At 48.1% G+C, this 24,451-nt stretch overlaps 1 protein-coding gene across 1 annotated transcript in view; it reads left to right on the forward strand.

Moving 5' to 3' along the window:
- The window catches only part of DENND1A (DENN/MADD domain containing 1A), a 497,552-nt gene that overhangs the window by 398,919 nt on the left and 74,182 nt on the right, over positions 1–24,451 (forward strand). Inside the window, exons 12-13 of the mRNA XM_011931409.1 lie at positions 21,399–21,503; positions 21,861–21,948. Coding sequence (XP_011786799.1) covers positions 21,399–21,503; positions 21,861–21,948 — 193 coding nt within the window. The remainder of the gene's footprint in view (positions 1–21,398; positions 21,504–21,860; positions 21,949–24,451) is intronic.

The raw sequence follows: 24,451 nt of genomic DNA on the forward strand, positions 1-24,451 counted from the left end.
GGCAAGTCACTTGGCTTTTCAGAGCATTATTTCCAAATCTGTGAAAAGATGGTAGATGCCTTACCATGCCTGTCACATATTTATTTGCTTGTTTATGTGACCACCCCACCCTCTCTGAGAGGTGGTTTATTCATTACCATTCAGGTGCTTAAGCAGTGCCTAGCCTGTAGTAGGTGTACAATAAATAGTTTGGTTTTCATTTATCACTCACTTTTTATACCTCCCTGTCACTGCATCAGCAGTAAACTGGATTAACACAGTATCTCATTTGGTGTCGGTTGTGGAATAACACAGTCAGCTACCACTCACATCCCTTAAGGTTCTGGCTCTTCATGTCCCCTTGTGGGTCTTTCCCCAACATTTTATTATAAAAATTTACAAACATACAGAAAAGTGAAAAGAATTTTATGGTGAATACCTGCATATCTACCATCTAGGTTGTACCATTAACATTTTACTAGACTTCCTTTATCCCATATCTGTCCATCTATACATCTATCAATGCATCTCATTTTTGATGCATTTCTGAGTAAGTCACAGATATCAGTACACTTTCCTGTAAACCATTCAGCATGTCTATCAATAACTAGAGTAAATACTGTTTGAATGTGAGTAGCAGGCACTCAGTAAATGTTCACTGCTATTATGGTTATTGGAAGGAGGGAGGGCAGCTCATGGCAATTCAGTCTTCCCAAAATGAGACATCTGCTAGCCAGTGTTGGGAAGGGCCACCATTTCCCAGGAACCAGACTGCTCTTATTTCACAGGCTAGCCTCAGGCAGGGACATGACTGGGAGTGACAGCTACCGTGGTGCCCCCAGGCACAGACTTCGGCCCCATCCCCTGGATGCTTATTCCCCTGACAACCTCCAAAAACCTTTTGAAGACTTAATAATGTGACAGGAACAAGGGAGGTTGGGATTCTCACAGTGGATTTCTACAGGGCACAGTTGAGTTTGGTTATCTGGGTTTAGTCCGTGTCAGGCCCTACTTGGCCAGATGCAGTCCCAAACCTCTTTTCTCTGCATTGCCTACCTCAGAAGGGACGCAGGAATTAGGAGATCATAAATCCAGGTTCTAGAAACTCAGAATATGGGGCCCTGACCAGCAAATGCCTTGGCCTTGCCTAGGACTGGTATTTTCCCCATGTCCCAGTGAAGAGCCCAGGGATGGACAGACCCCTCTGAGAACTTGCACTTCTCCAAGAACCACGTGGAGCCATCAGCTCAATTCATGTGTTCACATTCTGTCAACAAATACCACTGAGCACCCTTGCCTTTGAAGTTAACAATCTTGGAAGAAACTGAGGCAGTCCGCAAGCAGGATTTGGAAAGCAATTTCATTTAAAAGGGGTGGGGGGAGGGGGAGGCACTTGTGTTCATTTAATCTTTTTTTTTTTAATTATTATTTTTTTAAGTTCCATGGTGCATATACAGGATATGTTCGTTACATAGGTAAATGTGTGCCATGGTGGTTTGCTGCACCTATCAACCCATCACCTAGGTATTAAGCCCAGCGTGCATTCATTCTTTTCCCTATTGTTATCCCCGAACCCCCACCCTCCCCTGACAGGCCCCAGAGTGTGTTGTTCCCCTCCCTGTGTCCATGTTCTGTCCCCCAGGCTGGTGGAGTGCAGTGGCATGATCACAGCTCACTGCAGCCTCAACCTCCCAGGCCCAAGTGATCCCCTGCCTCAGCCTCCCAAGTAGCTGGAACTACAGGGGCATGCCATCACACCCAGCTAATTTAAAAAAAAAAAAAATTGTAGGAATGGGATCTCACTCTGTTGCCCAGGCTGACCTCAAACTCCTGGCCTAAAGCAGTTCTCCCGCCTTGGCCCCAACCAATCCTGCCTTGGCCTCCCAATGCACTGGATCACAGGCATGAGCCACTGTACCTGGCACATTTAATCTACACCCATCTTCTGGAGCAGGAATTTGCTGTCACACGCCATTAGGTTGCAGCAGGAAATAAAGGAGCAAGCCAGGCTTGGCCTCAAATTCCAGTCTCTTCACTCACTATTGAAATGACATTCAGCTGCTGATGGAATACCCTGCCCTCAGTTTCTTCATCTGAAAAGGGAGGGTAGTGAGACCAGCATCCTTGGGATATAGTGAGATAGAGCCTGTGCCGAGGGTCCTAATGGTTTCATTGGCATATTGACCACCTACCCTGGAATGTTCTACGTGGGGCATTGGGGATACAGCCATGAGGAAGAGAAGTAGAGCCACCACCCTTTTGTGCTACCATCTGGGTCAGGTGTGGAACCAAGCATGACCACCTGGGTTTAAATCCTGCCCTCGAGAAGTTATGTCACATTACTGTGGCTCAGTTTCCCATTTGTAAAGTGGACACAGCAACAATATCTAACTCGTGGGGTTGTTATGAGAATTAAATGAGTGAATACATGTAAAACACCTAGAAAGGCACCTGGCACATGGGAAGCGCATACAAGTGTCTGTTACCCTTGTACTACTAGACCACCACCACTACCACCTACCACACCTGGTTCCCAAATGCATTAGAATCATCTGAGCAACTTGGTACAGGTCTAACCCATGGCCCAGGAATGGGCATTGAAAAGAACCCCCCTAGGGGAATCTCCATATGCTTCCGGCTGTGGGAACCACTGATCAGGTGACCAACAAATGTTGGGTTCCAAAACACAGGTGTGGAAGCTGAAACTCAAAGGGAAGGAGCATGCTCAGGAAGACACAGCTAAGAAGCACTAGAACTAGAACACCATGGAAAGCTGGATACTCCCACATCCAGGCTCTTGGGTGGACACTTGCCCAAGATCAGCCAGCCCAGCCTCCTGTGCCTTAAACCAAATCTGGGTTCTCCACACCACCGTGACCCCTTTATCAGCTGGAGAAGATCACCTCTCGTCTAAGGAAATCCCTGTATCTCAATATTAAGACACTTACCAAATATTGTAACCAAGAATCTCCCAAACATTTTTTTTTTTTTTTTTTTGAGATGTGATCTCTCTCTGTCACCCAGGCTGTAGTGCAATCGTGCGATCTCAGCTCACTGCAGCCTCCACCTCCCAAGTTCAAGCAATTCTCCTGCCTCAGCCTCCCAAGTATATGGGATTACAGGAGTACACCACCACACCCAGCTAATTTTTGTACTTCTAGTGGGGACAGGGTTTCACCATATTGGCCAGGCTGGTCTTGAACGCCTGACCTCGAGTGATCTGCCTGCCTTGGCCTTCCAAAGTGCTGGTGTTCCGGGCATGAGCCACCATGCCCAGCCCACCCAAACATTTAAACTCCCTGGAGGAGGCATATAAGAAGCTGTCTCCCAGCGCCAGGCGCGGTGGCTCACGCCTGTAATCCCAGCACTATGGGAGGCGTAGGCGGGCGGATCACGAGGTCAGGAGATCAAGACCATCCTGGCTAACACGGTGAAACCCCGTCTCTACTAAAAATACAAAAAATTAGCCGGGCATGATGGCGGGCACCTGTAGTCCCAGCTACTTGGGAGGCTGAGGCAGGAGAATGGTGTAAACCTGGGAGGCGGAGCTTGCAGTGAGCTGAGATCCGGCCACTGCACTCCAGCCTGGGCGACAGAGCAAGACTCTGTCTCAAAAAAAAAAAAAAGAAGCTGTCTCCCCGAATGATCACCTCACCTACATACGTGTATGGAGGAGTATGCATGCCACTCTAGCATTCTATCTGGGCAATTCTTATAATTAATATTTACTTAAAACAATCATTAGTCTCTGCTGGGCGACATGAAGCCCACGTTAGCAATATTTTTAGCCAGGCCTTCCCAACACCTGCGATGGCAGGCGAGTGTGCAGCAGCGGGAACCCCCACGGTGCTTTATAAATAAGCCTGCCTGCGCCTGGACCACTCAGGCAGCAGGCCAGGGGTGCTCGGATGGGGTTCCCACATACACTCGGAGCAGCCCGTGCTTCAGTGGGTGTCCACACTTTGCTTTTCTTTCCGAACATTAAAAATGCAACTCCTCTCCCTCGACACATGTGGCATCTACCCCAGGCTAGACCCGCAAAAAAGGTCTGAGTTTTCCTTCAGTAAGGGAGAAGGGGATCATAATAACAACCATTTATCGGATGCTATTAATAACTTACTTATGTTCGTTGTTTCTTTAAAACCGCACAACAGGCTGGGGTGGTGGCTCACACCTGTAATCCCAGCACTTTGGGAGGCTAAGGTGGGTGAATCACTTGAGGCCAGAAGTTCCAGACCAGCTTGGCCAACATGGCAAAACCCTGTCTCTACTAAAAATACAAAAATTAGCCAGGCTTGTTGGCGGATGCCTGTAATTCCAGCTACTCAGGAGGCTGAGGCAGGAGAATCATTTGAACCCAGGAGGCGGAGGCTGCAGTGAGCTGAGATCACAGCACTGCACTCCAGCCTGGGCGACAGAGCAAGACTCTGTCTCAAAAAAAAAGAAACTCACACAGCAGTGTGACAAAGTACGTCTTATTTTTATCGTGCTTTCCCAGAAAAGGAAACTGAGGCTCAGAAAAGGTGAGTGCCTCCCCAAGGTCGTGCAGTGAGCAAGTGAGATTCTAACCTAGGCTGGCTGAACCCATGCTTTTCACTGTCCTCTTCCTCAGCCTCAGTCTTTTTTGATTCCATTAAAGGAACGGGGTGAAGGTATATGCTAGGCAGTTTACATACATTGCCCCAGTTACTTCTCACAACTGGAATAAGCTCACGGGAGCTAAGAACGATGATCCCCATTTTACAGAGGAAGAAACCAAGGCTCTAGAGAGTTTGAAGTCACTTGCTCACCGTCACACTGCTTTTAAGCTTCAGCGCCAGAATTCAAACCCAGCCTGATCCTCCAATACCAGACAGTTTCCCACCTTATCAAAGGCATTAATGAGAGACATTTGCCATACATGTGGGTAATAAAGTATTACTTTATATAGACCCTAGGATTTTCTCATTTTCCTACTGCTCTGCATGAGCTTTTTGCTTAAAATATTTGAGCTTTTTGCTTAAAAATTTTTGCTTAAAATTTTAAACTTCTTGCTGAAAAATTTTTATCCCAGCCAAAAACTACCATGGTAATAACACCTCATGTTTATAGAGAGTTTTATAATTGTCAGGATTCTTCTGTAATTATTTGATCCTTAAAATAATGTTGTGAAAGTAAATGTTACAGGTCAGGCAAGGTGGCTCACTTTGGGAGGCCACCATCAGGTGGATCACCTGATGTCAGGAATTTGAGACCAGCCTGACCAACATTGTGAAATCCTGTCTCTACTAAAAATATAAAAATTAGCTGGGCATGGTGGTGCACGCCTGTAATCCCAGCTACTCAGGAGGCTGAGGCGGGAGAATCACTTGAACCCAGGAGGCAGAGGTTGCAGTCAGCCGAGATTACACCATTGCACTCCAGCCTGGGCGACAGAGCAAGACTCCATCTCAAAAAAAGAAAGAAAGAAAGAAAGAGAGACAGAGAAAGAGAGAGGGAGGAAGGAAGGAAAATGCTACCCCATTTTACAGAGCAGACAACTGAGCTTGGAGAGGCCAAGTGCAAACCCATGGCCGGTACCAGCAGAGCAGGAGCTCGGCCACCGAAGCCCACGTCCTCCCCATACTGGGCACAGTGTTGCTCTGAGGCCTGGATATGTTAGATAGGGCCTAAACAGTGAGAGATTTAGGTGCTTTTAGTGGAGAAAGAAACTGGGATGGGGAGCCAGCAGGGGAGCCTGGCCCTGGAGGACCCCCTCATTATAGGTGATGACATCTCCTCACCCAGAGGAACAGGCCGGAAGTTGTGGTGGTCAGAGAACTACAAAAACAGCAGCCCTCATGCTGCTTCCTACACAAGAGGAACGGGTGGTTCCAGGGCAGATAAGAATGACTTTACAAGATGAAAATGATCAGTGAGGGCACGCAGGTCTGGAGAGGAGCGGAGTTGGCATTTTTTGGCCCTGCAAATAGCTGCCCATCTGCTCTCTGTCAGAATATGTTAGGGGTGCATCTGGATTGCTGCCCCTGAGTCTCGGCTCCAGGCTGGTCATGTGGTTGTCTCCACGACAACTCCAGGAGCGGTGTAAACGGCTGTGCTTGGAGCCAGATGCTGCTCTGCACATGTGGTCTAATTAAACGGTGTTCCCTGTCTCCCTCCGCCCTCCCCTGCCCGTCCCAGCACACACATACATTCTTTCTTTTCCCTCCCTCCCTGCACCCCTCCTCCTCCTCGCATCCTCAGTCAGCCTATCTGGCTCTCCACCCTATGTGTCTGTTCTTCAGAAATGTTCCTGTTGCCTGATCTGCAATAGAATAATTCATGCAACAAGCGTCAGAGCGCTTGCTCTGACCCAGGCATGGGGCTAGAAGCTGGAGGTGCAGAGGCGAGTCAAACATGGCCTGTGCCCCTGAGGAGGTCACCATCTAGTAAGGAACTGACGGGCAGCCAGGCAATGTAATGCATGGCAATAAATGCTACAGCAGAGGTGAGGGTAGGGCTGCAGAGCCCAGAGGAGGGATACTGACCCAGCCCTGACGGGGAAGGAAGCATCCCAGGGCGGCTCACTCTGGGTTAATCCTCCAAGGGTGAAGGGCAAGGGGGACTCCCCAGCCTGATGAAGCAGGGGATGGGGTAGCCACCCCACAGACAGCCCAGCACACACAAAGGCAGGAGACTTACAGACCTACCTGGAGACCCGTGGCTGGCGCCGTGTTATGGGAACGCAGGATGTTTGGTGAATGAGGAGCCACGGTGGGCAAGGTGGGCAGGATCACGCCTTGGGGGCCTTCTCTCCAACACCATACTCTGCTTGCTTCTGCGGGCACTGGAAACCAGGGAGACGGGAGCAACTCAGTGGCTGCCTGGCGGGGCAAGGGGCCCTGAGTGAATGAAGCCTCCTGGGCATATCTCCCTCCATGCCGTCCTGCCCTGGACATCCAAGGCACTGTTCAGGGCTGGGCGGGGTGTGCCGGACATGCTGAGGAGCTATTTTGTGTGTGTATTTTGAGGGTCTGGCACCCACCACATCTCAGATCTCTGGCTCTCAGGGAAGATGCCCCCAAATGAGGAAGAGGGGAGCCAGCAACTCCCTCGCTCACCCTGTCCATGACGTGCCCATCAGCCCCACTGACACAGCTCCTCGCTGCGAAGCCCGGGCTGGCTGCTCCACCAGGCCCTCCACCTGCTTCCCAGTTAGGGAGTACCTGCTTCTTCCTGGTCCTCGGTTTTTATGCCTCCCCCTCCCCAAGTGGCCTTTCTTGGACCCCAGCCCACCTGGGCAGAGTCCCCTCAGTCACACATATTTGTGGAATGACAGGTACAGAAGGCCCCATCCAAGATGTGATGCCCTGCTCACAAAGGGCATCTCAAAAGAGCCACAAAGGGTGTTGATCTCCCCTGAGGACCTGCTGTGTGCTCTGCAGTATGGGCAGCTTGACATGCATCGTATCACCTTAAACCTCACTGTATGAAGTAGGTAGGTTCCCCAATTTATAGCTGAGGAAACTGAGCTCAGGGAAATTCCCTTGCTTCCCCATTTCTTTGGAGGCCCTGGGCCGTACAGAATCCCCATCCAGAGATTCTGGTTTCCTCAGTCTGGGACTGCAGCTGCAGTACATGGAAAAGGACATTTTTGTGTAGAAAATGGTCTAATGTATCTTCGGTTTCCCAGAAGCCCAGGGGAAAACCGTGTTTGGGTAACTGAGCATGCCCAGAGCTTGGGGGTGTCGTGGGAGGAGCCTGGGCTTTGGGGTCAGAGAACTGACTTCAAGTGCAGCTGTGGTTCTTCAGCTCTGTGACCTTGGGCAAGTCACAGCTCCTTCCTCTGTAAGATGAGGCTGAAGAGCCTGTCTTTGTAGGGTTCTTACGAGAAGTCAACATGCAGCCACAGAGAGTTGCCGTGTCCTGTGGTGTCCCAGCCTTAGCAGGCAGCTTTGTGGAGGCTCCTTTTCTTCTTGCTGTACGTTGCGGTCTCACCTCCACTGCCCTGTCGCATGTCCTGCACAGATAGCGCGTGTCACATGCACTGAAACAGGGCTGCTTGAGTAGAATCACTTCCCATGTGCTTTGGGCAGGAAACCGTCCTAATTTAGGGTGGAAAACAGATTCTTTCTTAGCCCCTCCAGTAAGAGTCAGTCTCTCCACTAGGCACTTTCCATGCATCAATTGTCAATCCCTGCACAGCCCTGTGAAGTAGGAAGTAGCTCCCCAATTTGGCAGATGAGAAGGCGATATCTGAGGGGCTAGGGACTTGCCCCACGTTCCAGACATGTTAAGTGGCAGAGCCTGCATTCCCATTCAGCGTCTTTCACTGTTCCCGACTCTACATCAAGCACTGTGCGTCGTGACACATTTCTCTGTGAGAGGTTGTGGCAGACCTCGTAAAGAAAAGCCTTTTCTATATCTAGGAACAATACATTCGCATTAGAAAGCACCTTGGAGATTTTCCAAGCTTCCCATTTTATAGAGGAAGAAACCAAGGCTTAGGCAAGGAAAAGGAATCCAGACCAAGTCAGGCGTTTGACTCCCCTGGTGCTCTTTCCACTTCCTGATACTGCCACGTGCTCACGACTAGAAACTTCCTACTGAAGCCTCCTGTGGACCAGGCCCGTTTCAACACCAGAGACTCAGCCCTGGACGAGTGACATTGTTAGGAGGGGTAATAATAAATAAAGGAGTCACAGGGCTAATAAGTCTAACAATTAATCATATAGACAGTGCCACAGAGCACTCCCCAGGGGGGACTGTGTCACCAAGTGATGGGTGGGCAGCACACCTTCAGGGGGGCCTGTCTCCTCAGTTAGGGGGTTTGGGCTTTTCATTTGTAGAGACGAATCTGTGCCTCTTCTGTTTTATCACTATGTCCTTTTTTACCTTGAGATCTGTGAGTCTCATTCCCATTGCTGCAGCTAACGTTGGTTCTGCTGCGGATTGCGTTTCGGGTAGATTTCTGTTGTTCTAGGGGCCTATCAGGTCCCTGATACCTGTCCTTTCTCCAGTGCACTCCCTCAAACCGTGTTCTCCTCACTTGGCAAACGGAAATCTCTAGTCAGCTTGGCACTTCCTTTCTTGGGACTTTGGATGCGAGTGTCATTGTGTTGAAACCAGGAATCTGACCCCCGGTGAGAGTGAGGCAAGCCCTGGTGCTGGCCATGTGGTTGAGCCAGCAGGTGTTTGAGGTTGAGATTTCAGTGGGCCCCCATTTGGTTTCCATACCAGGAGAGAGCTGTAGCTCTGCGGCAGCACAGGGGTCGTCACTGTCTCGCTCACGTCAGCTCTCACCTTGCGCCACCACTGCTCTGTGGACTCACCCTATGTAATGGGGTTGAATGCGTAGAGCATGACATAGCTATTATTTCCATTGTATCTGTAAGCAACAGATGCTCCAAGAGCTGAGGTGGCTACAGCAGGCATAGAGTGCAGCCAAAACCCACTTCATTTCTCCAAAGCCTCTTCTGTTCAACATCACCTTAGAATCCCTGTCTTTGAATTGCTACTAGGGCAGCCCTGAGTGGCCACTGATACATCAAATACAATCTTGTGATTACTTTTCTTAATCAAACATAAATAATATTGTGCTGCATGAGTCCCAGCACCAGACAGACTGCGCTTCAAACTCTGGCCCTGTCATTGCCCAGCTCTGCACCCTCAGGCAAGTGACATCCCCTTTCAGAGCCTTGATTTCCTTATCTGTAAAATGGAGATCATCATCCTACCTACCTCACTTGATGCTGTGAGGAGTAAGTGAGCTAATGCATGTAAAACCACCCAGTGCAGGTTTAGGGCTCAGCAAGCGGTAGCTGTTTTTAATCACTGCACCTGCTTTCCTCTTAGAGCCGATTCCCATCTGCATTTCTTATGGGAAGAAAATCTTACGCTAGTATGCATGAAGACCACCTTCATTGTGTCTCCTCATCTTCCACAGGCCTCCCAGCTCATCTGCCATTCCTGCGCTAATCAGAATTTCCTGACTTCTCCCTGTTTGTCTCGGTTAATGCAGAAGGAAGGGGCTGCTGGCACAGAGGAGCCGAGGCGTGGGCCGACACGCCTGTGATTTGAATGTCTTTACTGTAATCTAGCAAGGGGCTTCTGTCAATACCAGAGCGGCTGGCCAGAATGGGCAAATACCGGCAGCCCGGCCATGCCTGCCCCTGCAAATCATCAGAGTAGCTCTGGGCTGACACCCACATTTCCCCTAACTTAAATCATCTGAACAGTGAGCTGGCTTCACAATGAGACATTGATTCTTTGTTTAGGGCTTGTTATAGTGACAGGGGCCCAGGCTGGGAGTCTGTTTCTGACGTGCCTCAGCCGCTGTGCAAATGGTTCAGAAAGCTGCCTTGGTCCTGTCACCCCAAAATGTGGCATGGCCCGGCCCAGCTCAGCCAGAGTCATCTGACTGTGGCCATGCAATGACCTACCTTCCCAAGTCCACTTGGTGATCCTGGGATCCCTGGTAACACAGGCCCTCTGAGGGCGGGGAAGGAGTGTATGTGGGCTCGGGGGTCATTAGACCTTGAGCCCTGGGACCACAGGCAATGCACTTCACCTGTGTGGGCATCCCTTCCTTATCCATGAAGTGGGAATCATTTCGGAAGATCTCCCTTCTGGCGAGGATTTGGTGAGTGAAGGATGCAGGTCATCTGGTCCCAAACAGGAGCTCAGCAGACATTGGCTGCCTTCTCCCCACCCTCATGCCAGCGTCTGGCTAACCTGAAGTCATTGTCATCTAAGCCTGCTGGCCCCACTCTCCCAGCCTTCTGGTAAACAAGGTCTTGGCATTCTTTAGGCTAGACACCACACTAACCTTTTCTGTGTTGGCTGGGACCTCACCCTGGCTCCTTGGCAGCTGCCACAGCTGACCCTGTAAGAAGAAGCCCTCGAACCAGGACAGCGTTCTCCCAGCTCTGGGAGGGATGCTGAGGCCCCAGCAGGGAATTTGGAGGCATTTAAACAAAATGCAACTGAGATGGGACTGCTGGTGAGAAATGGGGCCAAATTCCCTAGCTTGCTTTATTCTTAAGTTTTTAAAAAGACTTGTCAAGTGGGTCTAGGCTCTGTGCTGGTCACTTTCACCTGCACCAGGGGTTGTCCGCCTTAACTGCACTGGAGTCCGTTGGGGAATTTCAAAATCTGTGACTCTAGCATTGGGGATTAAAGTAACCCAAGTAATTCTGGTGCATAGCCAAACATGAGAACTGTGAACCTCCACCATCTCATTCATCCCTGCTTAATCCCCCAGCAGTCCCCAGAGGCAGGTAGGTCTCCCCACATTACAAGTGATAAGGATGAGATCTAAGAGGTATAGTCACTTCCCCAGAGTGGCACCAGGGGCAGCAAGAAGCTGAGACTGGAACCCAGCTGTGTGCCCCATCCCCCCAATCTGCCGCTTCTCGGAGTGACCTTGAATCAGACCCTGCCTTCTAGGAACTTGTACTATGATGAGGACAGTCCTCCTGGGCACAGGTGGAGACACTGAGGGGGAAATGGGGTCCTCTTCATCTGAAGGATTCAAGTAAGGTTTTCCCAAGGAGGTACCATGAAGAAGGCAGTCAAGAGTGAGAGTACACAGAATGCCCAGGGTGCAGTGGACAGTCCAGAACCTCTGGAGGAGGAGACGTGTGTGCGAGTGAGGTGGACAGGGTGTCATCGCAAGAAAGGCAGCTGGAGAAGGTCACTTAGAGCCTTGAGTGTCATGCTCAGGAGCCAGGGTGGCCCCACCTGCATGGACCTATGCAGTCACACAGGGCCCCAGGCTTGGCTTAATGCTCTGCTGTCCCATCCTGAAATTCCTAACATTTTTACCTTTGAACTTGTGTGGGGTTTTGTTGTTTGTTTTGGTTTTTTGAGACGGAGTTTCGCTCTTGTTGCCCAGGCTGGAGTGCAGTGGCGCGATCTCTGCTCACTGCAACCTCTGCCTTCTGATTTCAAGCAATTCTCCTGTCTCAGCCTCCTGAGTAGTTGGGATTACAGGCACCCGCCACCACACCCAGCTAATTTTTTGTATTTTTAGTGGAGATGGAGTTTCACCATGTTGGCCAGGATGGTCTCCATCTCTTGACCTTGTGATCCGCCCACCTCAACCTCCCAAAAGTGCTGGGATTACAGGCATGAGCCACTGCACCTGGCCTGAACTGGTGTTTTATAAATGGGACAGTAGAGTAAGGACATTAGCAATGGAGACATGCACAGAACATGTGTCTCCATGGGGCCTCGCCATCCCAACCCCATACAGCTTTCCAGTGCCCGCAGCACCGAATTCCAGTGGACCCAGGATGTGGGGACATTCAGCAGGACTCTAAGTGCTCACAAAGTAAACATTCCATGTCCGACAGCCCCAAAAGGCCACGCTTTCCATTAGAACCAGAACTTGCTTCAAATACAGAGAGAAGGCAATAATGTTTTTTTGTTAAGTTTTTGGTTTTTTGGTTTTTTTTTTTTCTGAGACAAGGTCTTGCTCTGTCACCCAGGCTGGAGTGCAGTGGTGTGATCATGGCTCACTGCAGCCTTGACGCCCTGGGCTTAAGACTTCTTCCTGCCTCAGCGTCCTGAGTAGCTGGCATAACAGGCTTGAGCCACCACCCACACCCAGCTAATTTTTTTTTTTAAGAGATGGCATCTAGACGGGATCTCTCTGTGTTGCCCAGGCTGGTCTCAAACTCCTGGGCTCAAGAGATCCTCCCCACTCGGCCTGTGATGTTCTAAGAAATATGAATGACCAAGGAAACCTATAATATTTCTTATTTATGTTATTTTGTACTTAGCTAATCATTTATCCCAAAAATGATGACATAGAAGGAAAGGAAAAGATAAAACAACCATGGTTCCTTTTCCTTTGTCATCAGTAAGCTGGAGATAGATAGAGAATGTGCAGATAGCAAGAAGTGAAATAGGCCGGGTGTGGTGGCTCAATGCCTGTCATCCAACACCTTGGGAGGCCGAGGCAGGCGGATCACTTGAGGTCAGGAGTTTGAGACCAGCCTGACCAACATGGTGGAAACCTATCTCTATGAAAAATGCAAAAATTAGCCAGATGTGGTGGCAGGCGCCTGTAATCCCAGCCACTCAGGAGGCTGAGGCAGGATAATCGCTTGAATCCAGGAGGCAGAGGTTGCAGTGAGCCGAGATCACATTGCTGCTGTCTTACCTGGGAGAAAGAGGTAGACTCCGTCTCAAAAAAAGAAAAAAAAGGCAGACACAGTGGCTCATGCTTGTAATCCCAGCACTTTGGGAGGCTTAGGCAGGCGGATCACGAGGTCGGGAGATGGAGACTATCCTGTCTAACACGGTGAAACCCCATCTCTGCTAAAAATATAAAAATTAGCCGGGCATGGGGGCGGGCGCCTGTAGTCCCAGCTACTCGGGAGGCTGAGGCAGGAGAATGGTGTGAACCCGGGAGGCAGAGCTTGCAGTGAGCCGAAATCGTGCCGCTCTACTCCAGCCTGGGCAACAGAGCGAGACTCTGTCTCTAAAAAAATTAAAAAAAAAAAAAAAGCAAAATAAAAACAATGGAGTTAGTTTCGTATGGTGTTTCCACTGTCTAATAATAACAAAATACAAATGCATGTACAAGCTATAAAATGCAATTCTGCATATGAGTTAGCATTTAAAACTGGCATTGCACAAGGCCAAGCTAAGTGATAAAGCCCATGCAAATATAATTTACATTTTTATTTTTCCTTAGAATGACATTAAATAGTAAATTTAAAAGCATCATGATAAGTCTTAAAAAGACACCATAAAAGAAAAAAGGTTTATATTTTAGTTCGGCACTTCTATATTTTAACAGCACTTTTTTCCTACATATTTATTTTATATTTGGTCTTGCATATTATGTTGCCAGCCCTGGTAAGACCCAGTCTCCACCCTCAGGGGAAACAGTTATTTGTTGAAAGTCTATTGTGGAAGAATCTATTTGTTATCATCTGTTTTAATCTTCAAAGCAACCCTGTGAGGTAGGTTGGCATTATATAATTGTCACAGATGAGGAGGGACAAGTTAGTCACGTAAGAGCACACAGCTAGTGCAGTCAGAGTCAAGGTTCAAATGCAGGTCTTTCCACCCAGGACACATTCTCACTCCACCATGTTGTGTCATCTAAATGGATCAAATAGAAACAGAGTTTTAAGTTTCCATAAAGATGTCTCTGCAAAAAAAAAATTCAAAGACAAAAGCCAGCCCTCTGGTGTGCTAGCTGTCACACTGTACTGTTGCTATTTGCTCCCTGAGCTAGACAGGATTCCTTGATAACAGGAGCTTTTCTTTTCAACTATTTTTTTTTTTTTTTTTTTTTTTTTTGAGACGGAGCCTTGCTGTGTCACCCAGGCTGGAGGGCAGTGACGCAATCTTGGCTCACTGCAACCTCCGCCTCCCTGGTTCAAGCGATTTTCCTGTCTCAGCTTCTCGAGTAGCTGGGATTACAGGTGTGTGTCACCACGCCCGGCTAATTTTTTGTGTGTATTTTCAGTAGAAATGGGTTTTTGTCATGTTGGCCAGGCTGGTCTCAAACTCCTGACAATTTGCATGCCTCGGCCTCCCAAAGTGCTGGGATTATAGGCGTGAGCCACTGTGCCTGGCCTTTTTAACTTTTTATTATGGAAAATTTCAAACTTACACAAAGTCAATGAACCCATCTCCCAGCTTCCACTGCTATAAATATTCCATTCTATTTTTTTAAGTTAAAAAAAGTTTTAATTAAAAATTTTAATTTGTCCTTAAATATACTTAAAAGTTGCCATCTTAACTATTTTTAAGTGCACAGTTTAGTGGCATTAAGTACATTCACATTGTTCCATCTCCAGAAGTTTTTTTGTCTGGCAAAACCGAAACTCAATACCCATTTAAAAACTCACCCTTCCCCCTGCCCCAGCTCCTGGCACACACCATTGTTTCTGTCTCTGTGAGTTTGACTACCCTAGGTACCTCATACAAGAGGAACCACGCAGTGTTGATCTGTTTGCAACTGGCTTGTTTCACTTTGCATAATGTCTTCAAGGTTCCTTTATGTTATAGCATGTATCAGATCTCTTACTTTTTAGGGCTGAATAATATTCCATTGTGTGTCTATGCCACATTTTGTTTATCCACAGATGAAGCCTTGGGTTGCTTCCCTCTTTTGGCTGTTGTGAGTAGAGCTGCTATGAACATAATGTTCTGCCATTCTTACATTATCTGTATTTTCATCCACTTCTCATCCCTCATTCAGTTATTACTGTTTGTAGCAACTCTATTTTATTCATGTTTGCATTCCCCTAACACAGAGCCTAAAACATAGTAAATGCTTTAAAAATGTTTGAGTGTATGGATGGATCTTCCAAAATTATGTGTTTTCTTAATTTTAATTTATATTTTATTGTTTTTAAGTTCTGGGGTACAAGTGCAGGATGTGCAGGTTTGTTACACAGGTAAGCATGTGCCACAGTGGTTTGCTATACCTATCAATCCATCACCTAGGTATGAAGCCCAGCAGCCATCAGCTCTTTTTTTTCTTAATTTTTTATTTGTTTGAGATGGAGTCTCGCTCTGTCACCCAGGCTGGAGTGCAATGGTATGATCTCGGCTCGCTGCAACCTCTGCCTCCCAAGTTCAAGCAGTTCTCCTGCCACAGCCTCCCGAGTAGTTGGGATTACAGACACCTGCCATTATGCCTGGCTAATTTTTGTATTTTTGTAGAGATGGAGTTTTACCATGTTGGCCAGGCTGGTCTTGAACTCCTGACATCAGGTGATCCGCCCGCCTCGGCCTCCAAAAGTGCCAGGATTACAGGCGTGAACTACCACTCCTGGCCGACATTAACTCTTTTAAATGTTAAGCAAAGTCCATAACGAGGTCTGAGATTCTTTCCACTTCTCATAAGAATCTCATAAATGTACACATAGAATTTTGATAAAAAATTAAATCAGTAAAGGAAGAATGTAATACTCTATGGGTCTTCAGAACAAGGAAACTTGCTGAAAAATCTGATGAGAGATTTTATTTTTATGCCAATAAAAATATCAGCAATGCTGTGGATAGAGTCATTTATTTCTGGAAGTATCAAAAACCTTTGAAATCACCAATTTTACCTGTTAACAAGGATTCAGCTCTTAATGATAGTGTGTCCAATGGATTCCATATGTCAAGAAGATAATCCAGGAGTAAAATTTGTCTTTTTCTAGCAAAGTTCTTGACAGGGTTAAACAGCTGTGTTTTACTGTCCTTCAGGTCACACTTGGAAAACTCTGCTAATGTGATCTAAGCTTGAACACTCACGGCCTGAATTCCCTGAATTAACATTGCTGTCAGCCAGTAGCCCCAGCACCTAGAGTGTCACCTAAGAAGACAAAGGGCTTAATCAGCCTCATAGGAGAACTAAATCAGCACTTCCTCCAAAGGGGAGAATAACGAGACACCTTGCCTTACTCTTCTCCATGCACAGTGGAGTGGGGGCTGCCATTTCTACTTGCAGAACGCAGGTGGACGAGCTGGTGGGAGTGGCTTGTCACCTCGCCTTGGGCCTGTGGCAGAAAGAGCCTTCACAGCAGCTTGTTTACTCCCAGGAGCTGTGTGTCTCTGAAGGGCTGGTGCTTTGTGTGTCCAGGAGAACCTAAAGGGATCCAATTTTATTTTTTTGTTTTTATTTTTTGAGATGAAGTTTTGCTCTTGTTGCCCAGGCTGGAGTGCAATGGCATGATCTCGGCTCACTGCAACCTCTGCCTCCAGAGTTCAAGCGATTCTCCTGCCTCAGCCTCCCAAGTAGCTGGGATTACAAGTGCCCATCAGCACGCCCAGCTAATTTTTGTATTTTTAGTAGAGACAGGGTTTCACCATGTTGATCAAGCTGGTCTCGAACTCCTGACCTCAGGTGATCTGCCCGCCTCTGCCTCCGGAAGTGCTGGGAATACAGACGTGAGCCACCACGCCCGGCCAGGGTTCCAATTTTAAAGAGAACTCTCCTGTTCAGGGAGGTCTAAGGGCAAGCAGTTAGGACTGAGGCCGCTGGGAGGAGCCAGGCCTGCGGTAGACCACATGCATGCTGCACACCTGGACTTGGGAGACCACCGGCTTTTAACCCGGACTCTGCAATGTCTGAATCCTGTCACCTGGGCAGATGTCTTTACCTCAGTTATTCCTCTGTAAAATTTGAGTGTAATTTTGACTTCATAAAAGTTTCCAGAATGTTGAAAAGAGTTGTGAAGTGCATAGCACTGTGCCTCACACAGAGTTAAACTATGATTATTGCCTTTGTCTTACAAGGTGAGTTGCTCCAGGGAAAAGAGCCCTCTGTGCCTGGTGCCATGCAGACCTTTATGCATGGTTCTGGGTGACAACGTCACTGCCTTGTGGCAGGATTAAGATAGAAGAGTTGGGCCCTGAACAGACAGGATTTGCTCACCTAACTCCTATTCACCCTTCCAGGCCCAGGTGAAGTGTCCACTTATCATGTTTTCTGACCTGCTGCCCTGGGAGGATTCGCCTTTTCCTCCTTGGACTCCTGTGGACACACTGCCGCCCACCCCACCCCACTCTGGTAACACTACACTGTGTGGTAGACTTTCTTCCCATGTCTGATTCACACATCTGATGCTGCTCTTCAAGCTCTTTTCAGAAAAAACCCATTGTCACATTTCCCCTGATCTTCCCCTTCCATGTCATGTCCTGTTGCGTTTTTAGGGCACAGACATCTGGCCCAGGGGATATCACCTCCCGTGAGTACACAACAGGCCCAAAATGTTTATGTCTCCCCAAAGGTGAGATTCTTTCTGCTCTCCTGCAGCTAAATTCTGTCTCAGGCTACCCTTGTCTACGAATCTGGTCGCAAACTCTCTTGAATGTATCGGGCCCTCAGCAGATGTCTTCCTGGCAACCCTGGGCCAAAGCTCCCGGAGTGAATGCCAACAACTTCGGTGAGCATTTCCTTGGAGCAGCTCAACTCACTGTGCATGGGTGGTACTTGCCTGGCATTGTGCTCTGAGACCTTTTTACCATCAGGCCAAGCAGTGTCAGAGACACACTGAGACCACAAGGCTCCTGTGGCTGGAAGCAGGGTTCAACTCATTTCGTGCTTCTTTAACCAACATCCCTGAGCTTCTAATTAGGTGCTAGGCTCTACCTGGGGCATATAGAGATGAGTTCAGCCTCTGGCCCCTTGAGCTCCTGGTGAGAGGGGATACCAGTGAAGACTATCCCAGTGTCCAGGAGTGCACGCGGCACTGGGAGCAGCAAGCAGGGATGAGTGACTGCCACACAGAGGCCTGCATGTGTCAGGAGGACAGTCCAAGGAGGAATAGAACTGGCAAAAGCAAAGAAGAAGGCGGGGAACGAAGGATGTGGCGGGTGATCATGGGATGTGTTTGGAGCATGAGGTATGTGGAAGGCCAGAGGCAAAGTGACACAGAAGGACTCTAGGAAAGGAAGCCAGGGTCAGCTTCGGGAGGGTGCGTTTGCTGGTTAAGGAGCTCTCCCCCTTTCTTCACCCATATTGGGCCCTTGTGTGGGCCACACATGTTGCTAGGCGCATAGTGTTGAACAAAACAGACACCATTCCAGCCTGTGTGAAGCATATTGTCTAGTGGGAAAAAGAGACACTCGTCAAATAATCACACAAAGGTAACATCTGTGCAGAGTTCCTGAATAGGATAGTGATGTGGTCTGGTTTGCATTTTAGAAAGCACTCTAGCCAGAAGAATTGGAGTAGAATGGGAGGGATGAAACAGGAGAGGAGCATGGAGTTAAACCTCCACCATGGTTTAAGCCTGTCCAGGCGTGCTCCAAGGTAGTGAGATGGAGAGCCAGGAGTGAGTGTGAGACAATTCTCAGGTAAAATAGGAAGGAGTTAGAAAGTCTGATAGGTCCACTGTGGGTAACCGTGGAAAATGACAGTTAAGAAAAAAACAAAAATAGATTTGGGGCGCAGTCTTGATGGGATAATAATTGGAAGTTTCAGGCTATTTTGAGTTTGAGACGCCAGTGGGCCATCAGGTGGAGGTTGAGATGGATGGGTATAGAGCTTCGGAAAGGTGTCTGAGCTGCCAGGATTTGTCAGGAGTCATCAGTGTATGAGTGATGCTGGGTGCATGGATGAGATCACCTGGAGAGAGAATTAATTGCCCTGCTCTGGTCCCAAGAGTGAGAACAAAACTTCCAAGCCACAGGAATGGAATTCTAGCTGGGCTTCTGTTAGTTATCACTAGCTGGTTTCTTGGCTATTGAGCAAGGAAGATGTAAACCCATGCCAACGTAATAAATGGAACATAAAGCTATTTTTCCCAAGGAACTAGTGTGGGTTTTTTTTTTTTTTTCTTGTACACAAAGTAAAGTTTACATTGTTTTCCTTCTTGCTCCAGCAGCCGGGAAGTTTAGAGCTAATTTTGTAACTTGGAAGCCACATAGGACCTACATACCCAGCTACTTTTTTCCCAAATAAATACTTTTTATATATCTATGTATTTTGCAGCCCTGATGTTTTTCTTTGTTGTTTTAGATGCTCATATAAGCTGTCTCAGATCATTTGTAAAATTAGGTAGGGTGCAACTGTATAAAAATAAATATTCTCCTTACCCTAATATTTTTGGGTCATCTTCACAGCCCTTGTGCAATAAGTCTGCCCAGTTTCTGAGTTCATATTGGCTAGATTTAAGCAGGAAGAACTCTTAGAACTTACAGAAGCTCGACAGTAAATTTAACACTCATGCAACTCATTAAAATAGGATAAAAGTGGAGCTTCAAACATCTCTGTGTCTGCTACCAAGGCTGGGGGGTGGGGTGTTACCCTTAATTCAGCTCAAGATCTGAAAGTCTGATCTTTCAGAATTGAGAATACACCGCTGAAATTAAAGACTTGTCTGTGTAGACAAGCACTCCAGATGTGTTCAAAGAAAGATTAAGGTGTTAACTCTATACGGATAGGAATTTTTTTTAAACTCAGGGTATCGTCGTCTTGACTCATAAAATATGGTTTGGTAAAAGCAAACTTGCTTATCAAACAGCATAAGCACAAAATCGATTGGATAGTATATTTTATTTTTTATCATCCCTGTTCTTTAAAATAATTATTTTAAAATTTCAGTTCGCTATTGGTTAAGATCACCGTGTAAATCGTTTTCAAAGTGTGTCCCACAGCCAGTGGCCTAGGGACTGCAAAGATGCCTGCGATGTGGGGGGATGAGAAGGTGGCTAAGCCTGGAGAACCCAGCCACCACCCCTGCTCTATGCCCAGGTTCTCCAGAGCAGCTGAGCTCTGCATTATGGAGCTCGGGTAACAGGGTTCCTTCTATGTAACTTTTTTTTTTCTTTTTTGAGATGGAGTCTCACTCTGTTGCCCAGGCTGGAGTGCAATGGCGCTATCTCATTTCACTGTAACCTCTGCCTCCCAGGTTCAAGCGATTCTCTTTCCTCAGCCTCCCGAGTAGCTGGGCTTACAGGCGCCTGCCAACACACTCGGCTCAGCTCATTTTTGGGTTTGTTTTGTTTTGTTTGAGACGGAATTTCGCTCTTGTTGCCCAGGCCGGAGTGCAATGGAGTGATCTCAGCTCACTGCAACCTCCGCCTCCTGGGTTTAAGTGATTCTCCTGCCTCAGCCTCCTGAGTAGCTGGGATTACAGGCATGAGCCAGCATGCCTCGCTAATTTTGTAGTTTTAGTAGACAGGGTTTCTCCATGATGGTCAGGCTGGTCTCAAACTCCTGACCTCAGGTGATCCACCTGCCTCGGCTTCCCAAAGACCTGGGATTACAGGCATGAGCCACCGCGTCCAGCCTAGCAGGGCTGCTTCTGCATAAAATCCTATCTGAATAAAGGGTTCTGCTGCTAAAAGGGAAAAGTTTGGAAATCTTCACATTGGAAGGCATTTCTCCCTAAATAGCCCTTGGAGTATGGAAGGGGAGATGGGATATAGAATCTGACTGTTGGTTCCTGCTCTGCCACCCACCCTCTCTGTGACTTTGTAGGATGACTCTTCCTCTCGGAAACAGCTTCCTCATCCATAAAGGAAATGAATTCCTTGATAATAGCTACTGCACTCATGAGGGTTAGAAAAATTAGCAGATGGGGGCCAGGCAGAGTGGCTCACACCTGTAATCCCAGCACTTTGGGAGGCCAAGGTGGGTGGATCACTTGAGTTCAGGAGTTTGAGACCAGCCTGACCAACATGGTGAAACCCCATCTCTACTAAAACTACAAAAATTAGCCACTCATGGTGGGGGACACCTGTAATCCCAGCTACCCGGGAGGCCGAGGCAGGAGAATGGCTTGAACTTGGGAGGCAGAGGTTGCACTGAGCTGAGATAGCGCCACTGCACTCCAGCCTAGATGACAGAGTGATATTCCATCTCAAAAAAAAAAAAAAAAAAAAGAAAAAAAAAAAAAAAAATAGCAGATGGGGAAGCTCTGCATATAGGAATTTCAGAACTGATGGCTCTTACACTATGCCAATGACCCTCCTCTCCCCTCTGCACTTCCCAGGAGGAGCCGATCACTTTCTGTGAGGAAGCCTTCGTGTCCCACTACCGCTCTGGAGCCATGAGGCAGTTCCTGCAGAACGCCACGCAGCTGCAGCTCTTCAAGCAGGTGCCACCCTCCTTGGTCTGGCGTGGGTCTGGCTCCCTGGCGGGGATTTCTGCAGCTGTCTCCACTCTAAGCACTGAGGCCACAGGCATGGATGGGACTCAGGCCCCAGGCAAAAGAGGCTCAGGGGAGGGGGATTGGGTGAAGAGGGCAGTCACTGACCAGACAGACCCTTTGCAGATCTGCCGTGTGGTTTTCCAAGTTATCATAAACATGCAGCCGGTATTTTAGAAAGAAACTTGCCTGTTGAACCTTACTTTTAGAAAACTCCTACCTTGGATACAGTAAGGTGCCCAGCTGAATGGTTTTTCCCCCTTTTCTTCGTAACAGCTGTTGTGCTTTTGTTCTTTCTTTCTATAGTTTATTGATGGTCGATTAGATCTTCTCAATTCCGGCGAAGGTTTCAGTGATGTTTTTGAAGAGGAAATCAACATGGGCGAGTACGCTGGTGAGAAGCATCTCATTTTCCTTCCGGGGCTGCAGGCTGCCATCGTATAGGGCATATTTGACAAGGAGTGGCAGTGACTTGCTTTTCCTTTACTGGGGCTTAGGAAGAGACTGATTTCAAGCTTGGCCTTGAAATGTTTGAAGAATTCTTCTTCGTTTTCTGACAAAATGCACACTGGCCCATATGAAATCCTCCAGCCTAGGGTCAGTTGCTTCCCCTGTGTAGACAGTCTAGTTAAAGTAGTGGCCAGCGTGGTCCACTGGGAAGCACGTGCAGTATTCAGTTAGGAGGCCTGGATTCAAGTCAGGACTCTTGTCTCCTCACAAGCTTCGAGACCCTGGGTGAGTCATTTCCCCTCCTTTAGCTCAAGTTCCTATCCATGCCCTGAGAGTACCATGTCCTACCTCACAGGATTCCTTTTGAGATTAAATCAGAGTATATGAGGGAAGGTTTATACAGTCATCCAGGACAGTCCCTGGCATGGGGACCATGTACAGTAAGCTTTTTTTTTCCTTTTCCTTTTTCTTTTCTTTTCTTTCTTTCTTTTTTTTTTTTTTTTTGAGACAGACTCTTGCTCTGTTGTCCCGGCTGGGGTGCAGTGGCGTGATCTCTGCTCACTGCTGCAACCTCCGCCTCTCAGGTTCAAGTGATTCTCCTGCCTCATACTCCCAAGTAGCCAGGATTACAGGCATGTGTCACCACGCCCAGCTAATTTTTGTATTTTTAATAGAGATGGGGTTTCACCATGTTGGTCAGGCTGGTCTCAAACTCCTGACCTCAGGTGATCCACCCACCTCGGCCTCTCAAAGTGCTGGGATTACAGGCGTGAGCCACCATACCCAGCCCTGTTTCTTTAAAATATGACAAATTATTGCTGAGTGCCTGGTCTCTGCAGATCTGAAGAACTGAAGGGCTTGTCTTCTCATTTTTCAGAGGAGGTATCTGAGGCCCAGAGAGGTGTTGGTGGCTGAGTCGGCCTCCTGAATGCCAATCTGACCTTTCCAAATCCCATTGCCTCAGTCTTTGGCAGCGAAGGCAAAACCAGATGCAAAATAACACCCATGCTGCTGGCTGGTAGTAGTCCAGAATAGACACACACCCCTTTTATTGCTGGGTGTGTGTCTATTCTGGACTACTGTGATAATCCAATTGGCAGTTTTTAAGCTCACAGAGCAAGGCACAGTATCCACCTATAAACGTTGCAGGCCCTCCCAGCCTGTGCTGTATGGAAAGCACAGTTAAGAAAATCACCATGAAGTCTACGAACAGCAATAGCCAGTCACTGATAAGCATTTCCTGAACACCTGCTATGTCCAGAGCCCCATGGAGTAAAAAGCGGAGGACCCAGTTCTGCCCTCAAGAAGTGTTAGGTAGGAGAGAGAAATGCATGACTAAAGACAAACAGAAATTAAACCAATGCAGGAAAAGGAGTAGAAACAGATTTCAGTGCAGTTAGAATGGGGCTCTGTTAATCCTTACTGTGTGATGTGAGGGCTTAACAAAGGAGGCCAGGCTAGAGTTGTGTTCTAATGGTTGCATGTGAGTTCCAGGAAAACAGGCTTTAGGTGTTGCTAAACTGAGTTCACTTATTCAGTGGATTAAGACCCACCATTTAAAATGAACGGAGTTTACCAACAACACTTCCGTTTTCTTACCGTCTCATTCTCTGAGGGTTCAGTGTGTGTCCAGCAGGGTCCTTTCAATGGGACACACAGCCCTGGGGGTCCCTGCTCTGGTGCCCCTCATAGTACTTCCCACAATATGGATGTCTCAGTGGCTGTTACCTATTCCAGAGGGCTGTTCAGAGGAAGACGCTTGCAGAGGACATCACATCTGAGCCGCCTCCCAGTTTACTAAGCAGAGAGAGTAGGGTGTGGTGACCAGGCAAGGGAGCTGTATTTGCAAGGGCCTGGAGGCCTGCGAGGATGCTGGCTTATGGACCCCGTGGTCCCTTAAGTAGTTCCCCGTGGTGGGACATAATGTAAGGTGGTGCAGAGTCATAGCAGCACAGGATGGAGAGCTCATGAGGCATGACTAGACGTGAGTGGCGGGGCAGCCTCGGAGCCTGACCTCCAGCCAGCAGGCAGCGGGGTGGCGGCTGAGTTTGCAGTCAGGGCACTGCATAATCGGCTCTGTTTGAGAGGGAAACCTGTGACAGTGGCTCGCTGCCGCCTCCTGTAAGAGCAGGATGTGGGACCCTCCACAGGGATCTCCAAGTCCTGAATGCGGAAAGCAATTTCGGCCAGGCGTGCCGGCTCACGCCTGTAACCCCAGCACTTTGGGAGGCCAAGGCGGGTGGATCACTTGAGGTCAGGAGTTCGAGACCAGCCTGGCCAACATGGTGAAACCCCGTCTCTACTAAAAAAAAAAACAAAAATTAGCCAGGTGTGGTGGCGGGCACCTGTAATCCGGGAGACTGAGGCAGGAGAATTGCTTGAACCCAGGAGCTGAGATTGCACCAGTGCACTCCAGTGTGGGCGACAACGTGAGACTCCGTCTCAAA

The sequence above is a fragment of the Colobus angolensis genome, unplaced genomic scaffold (genome assembly GCF_000951035.1).
Source record: "Colobus angolensis palliatus isolate OR3802 unplaced genomic scaffold, Cang.pa_1.0 Scaffold9, whole genome shotgun sequence".
NCBI classification, from domain to species: Eukaryota; Metazoa; Chordata; class Mammalia; order Primates; family Cercopithecidae; genus Colobus; species Colobus angolensis.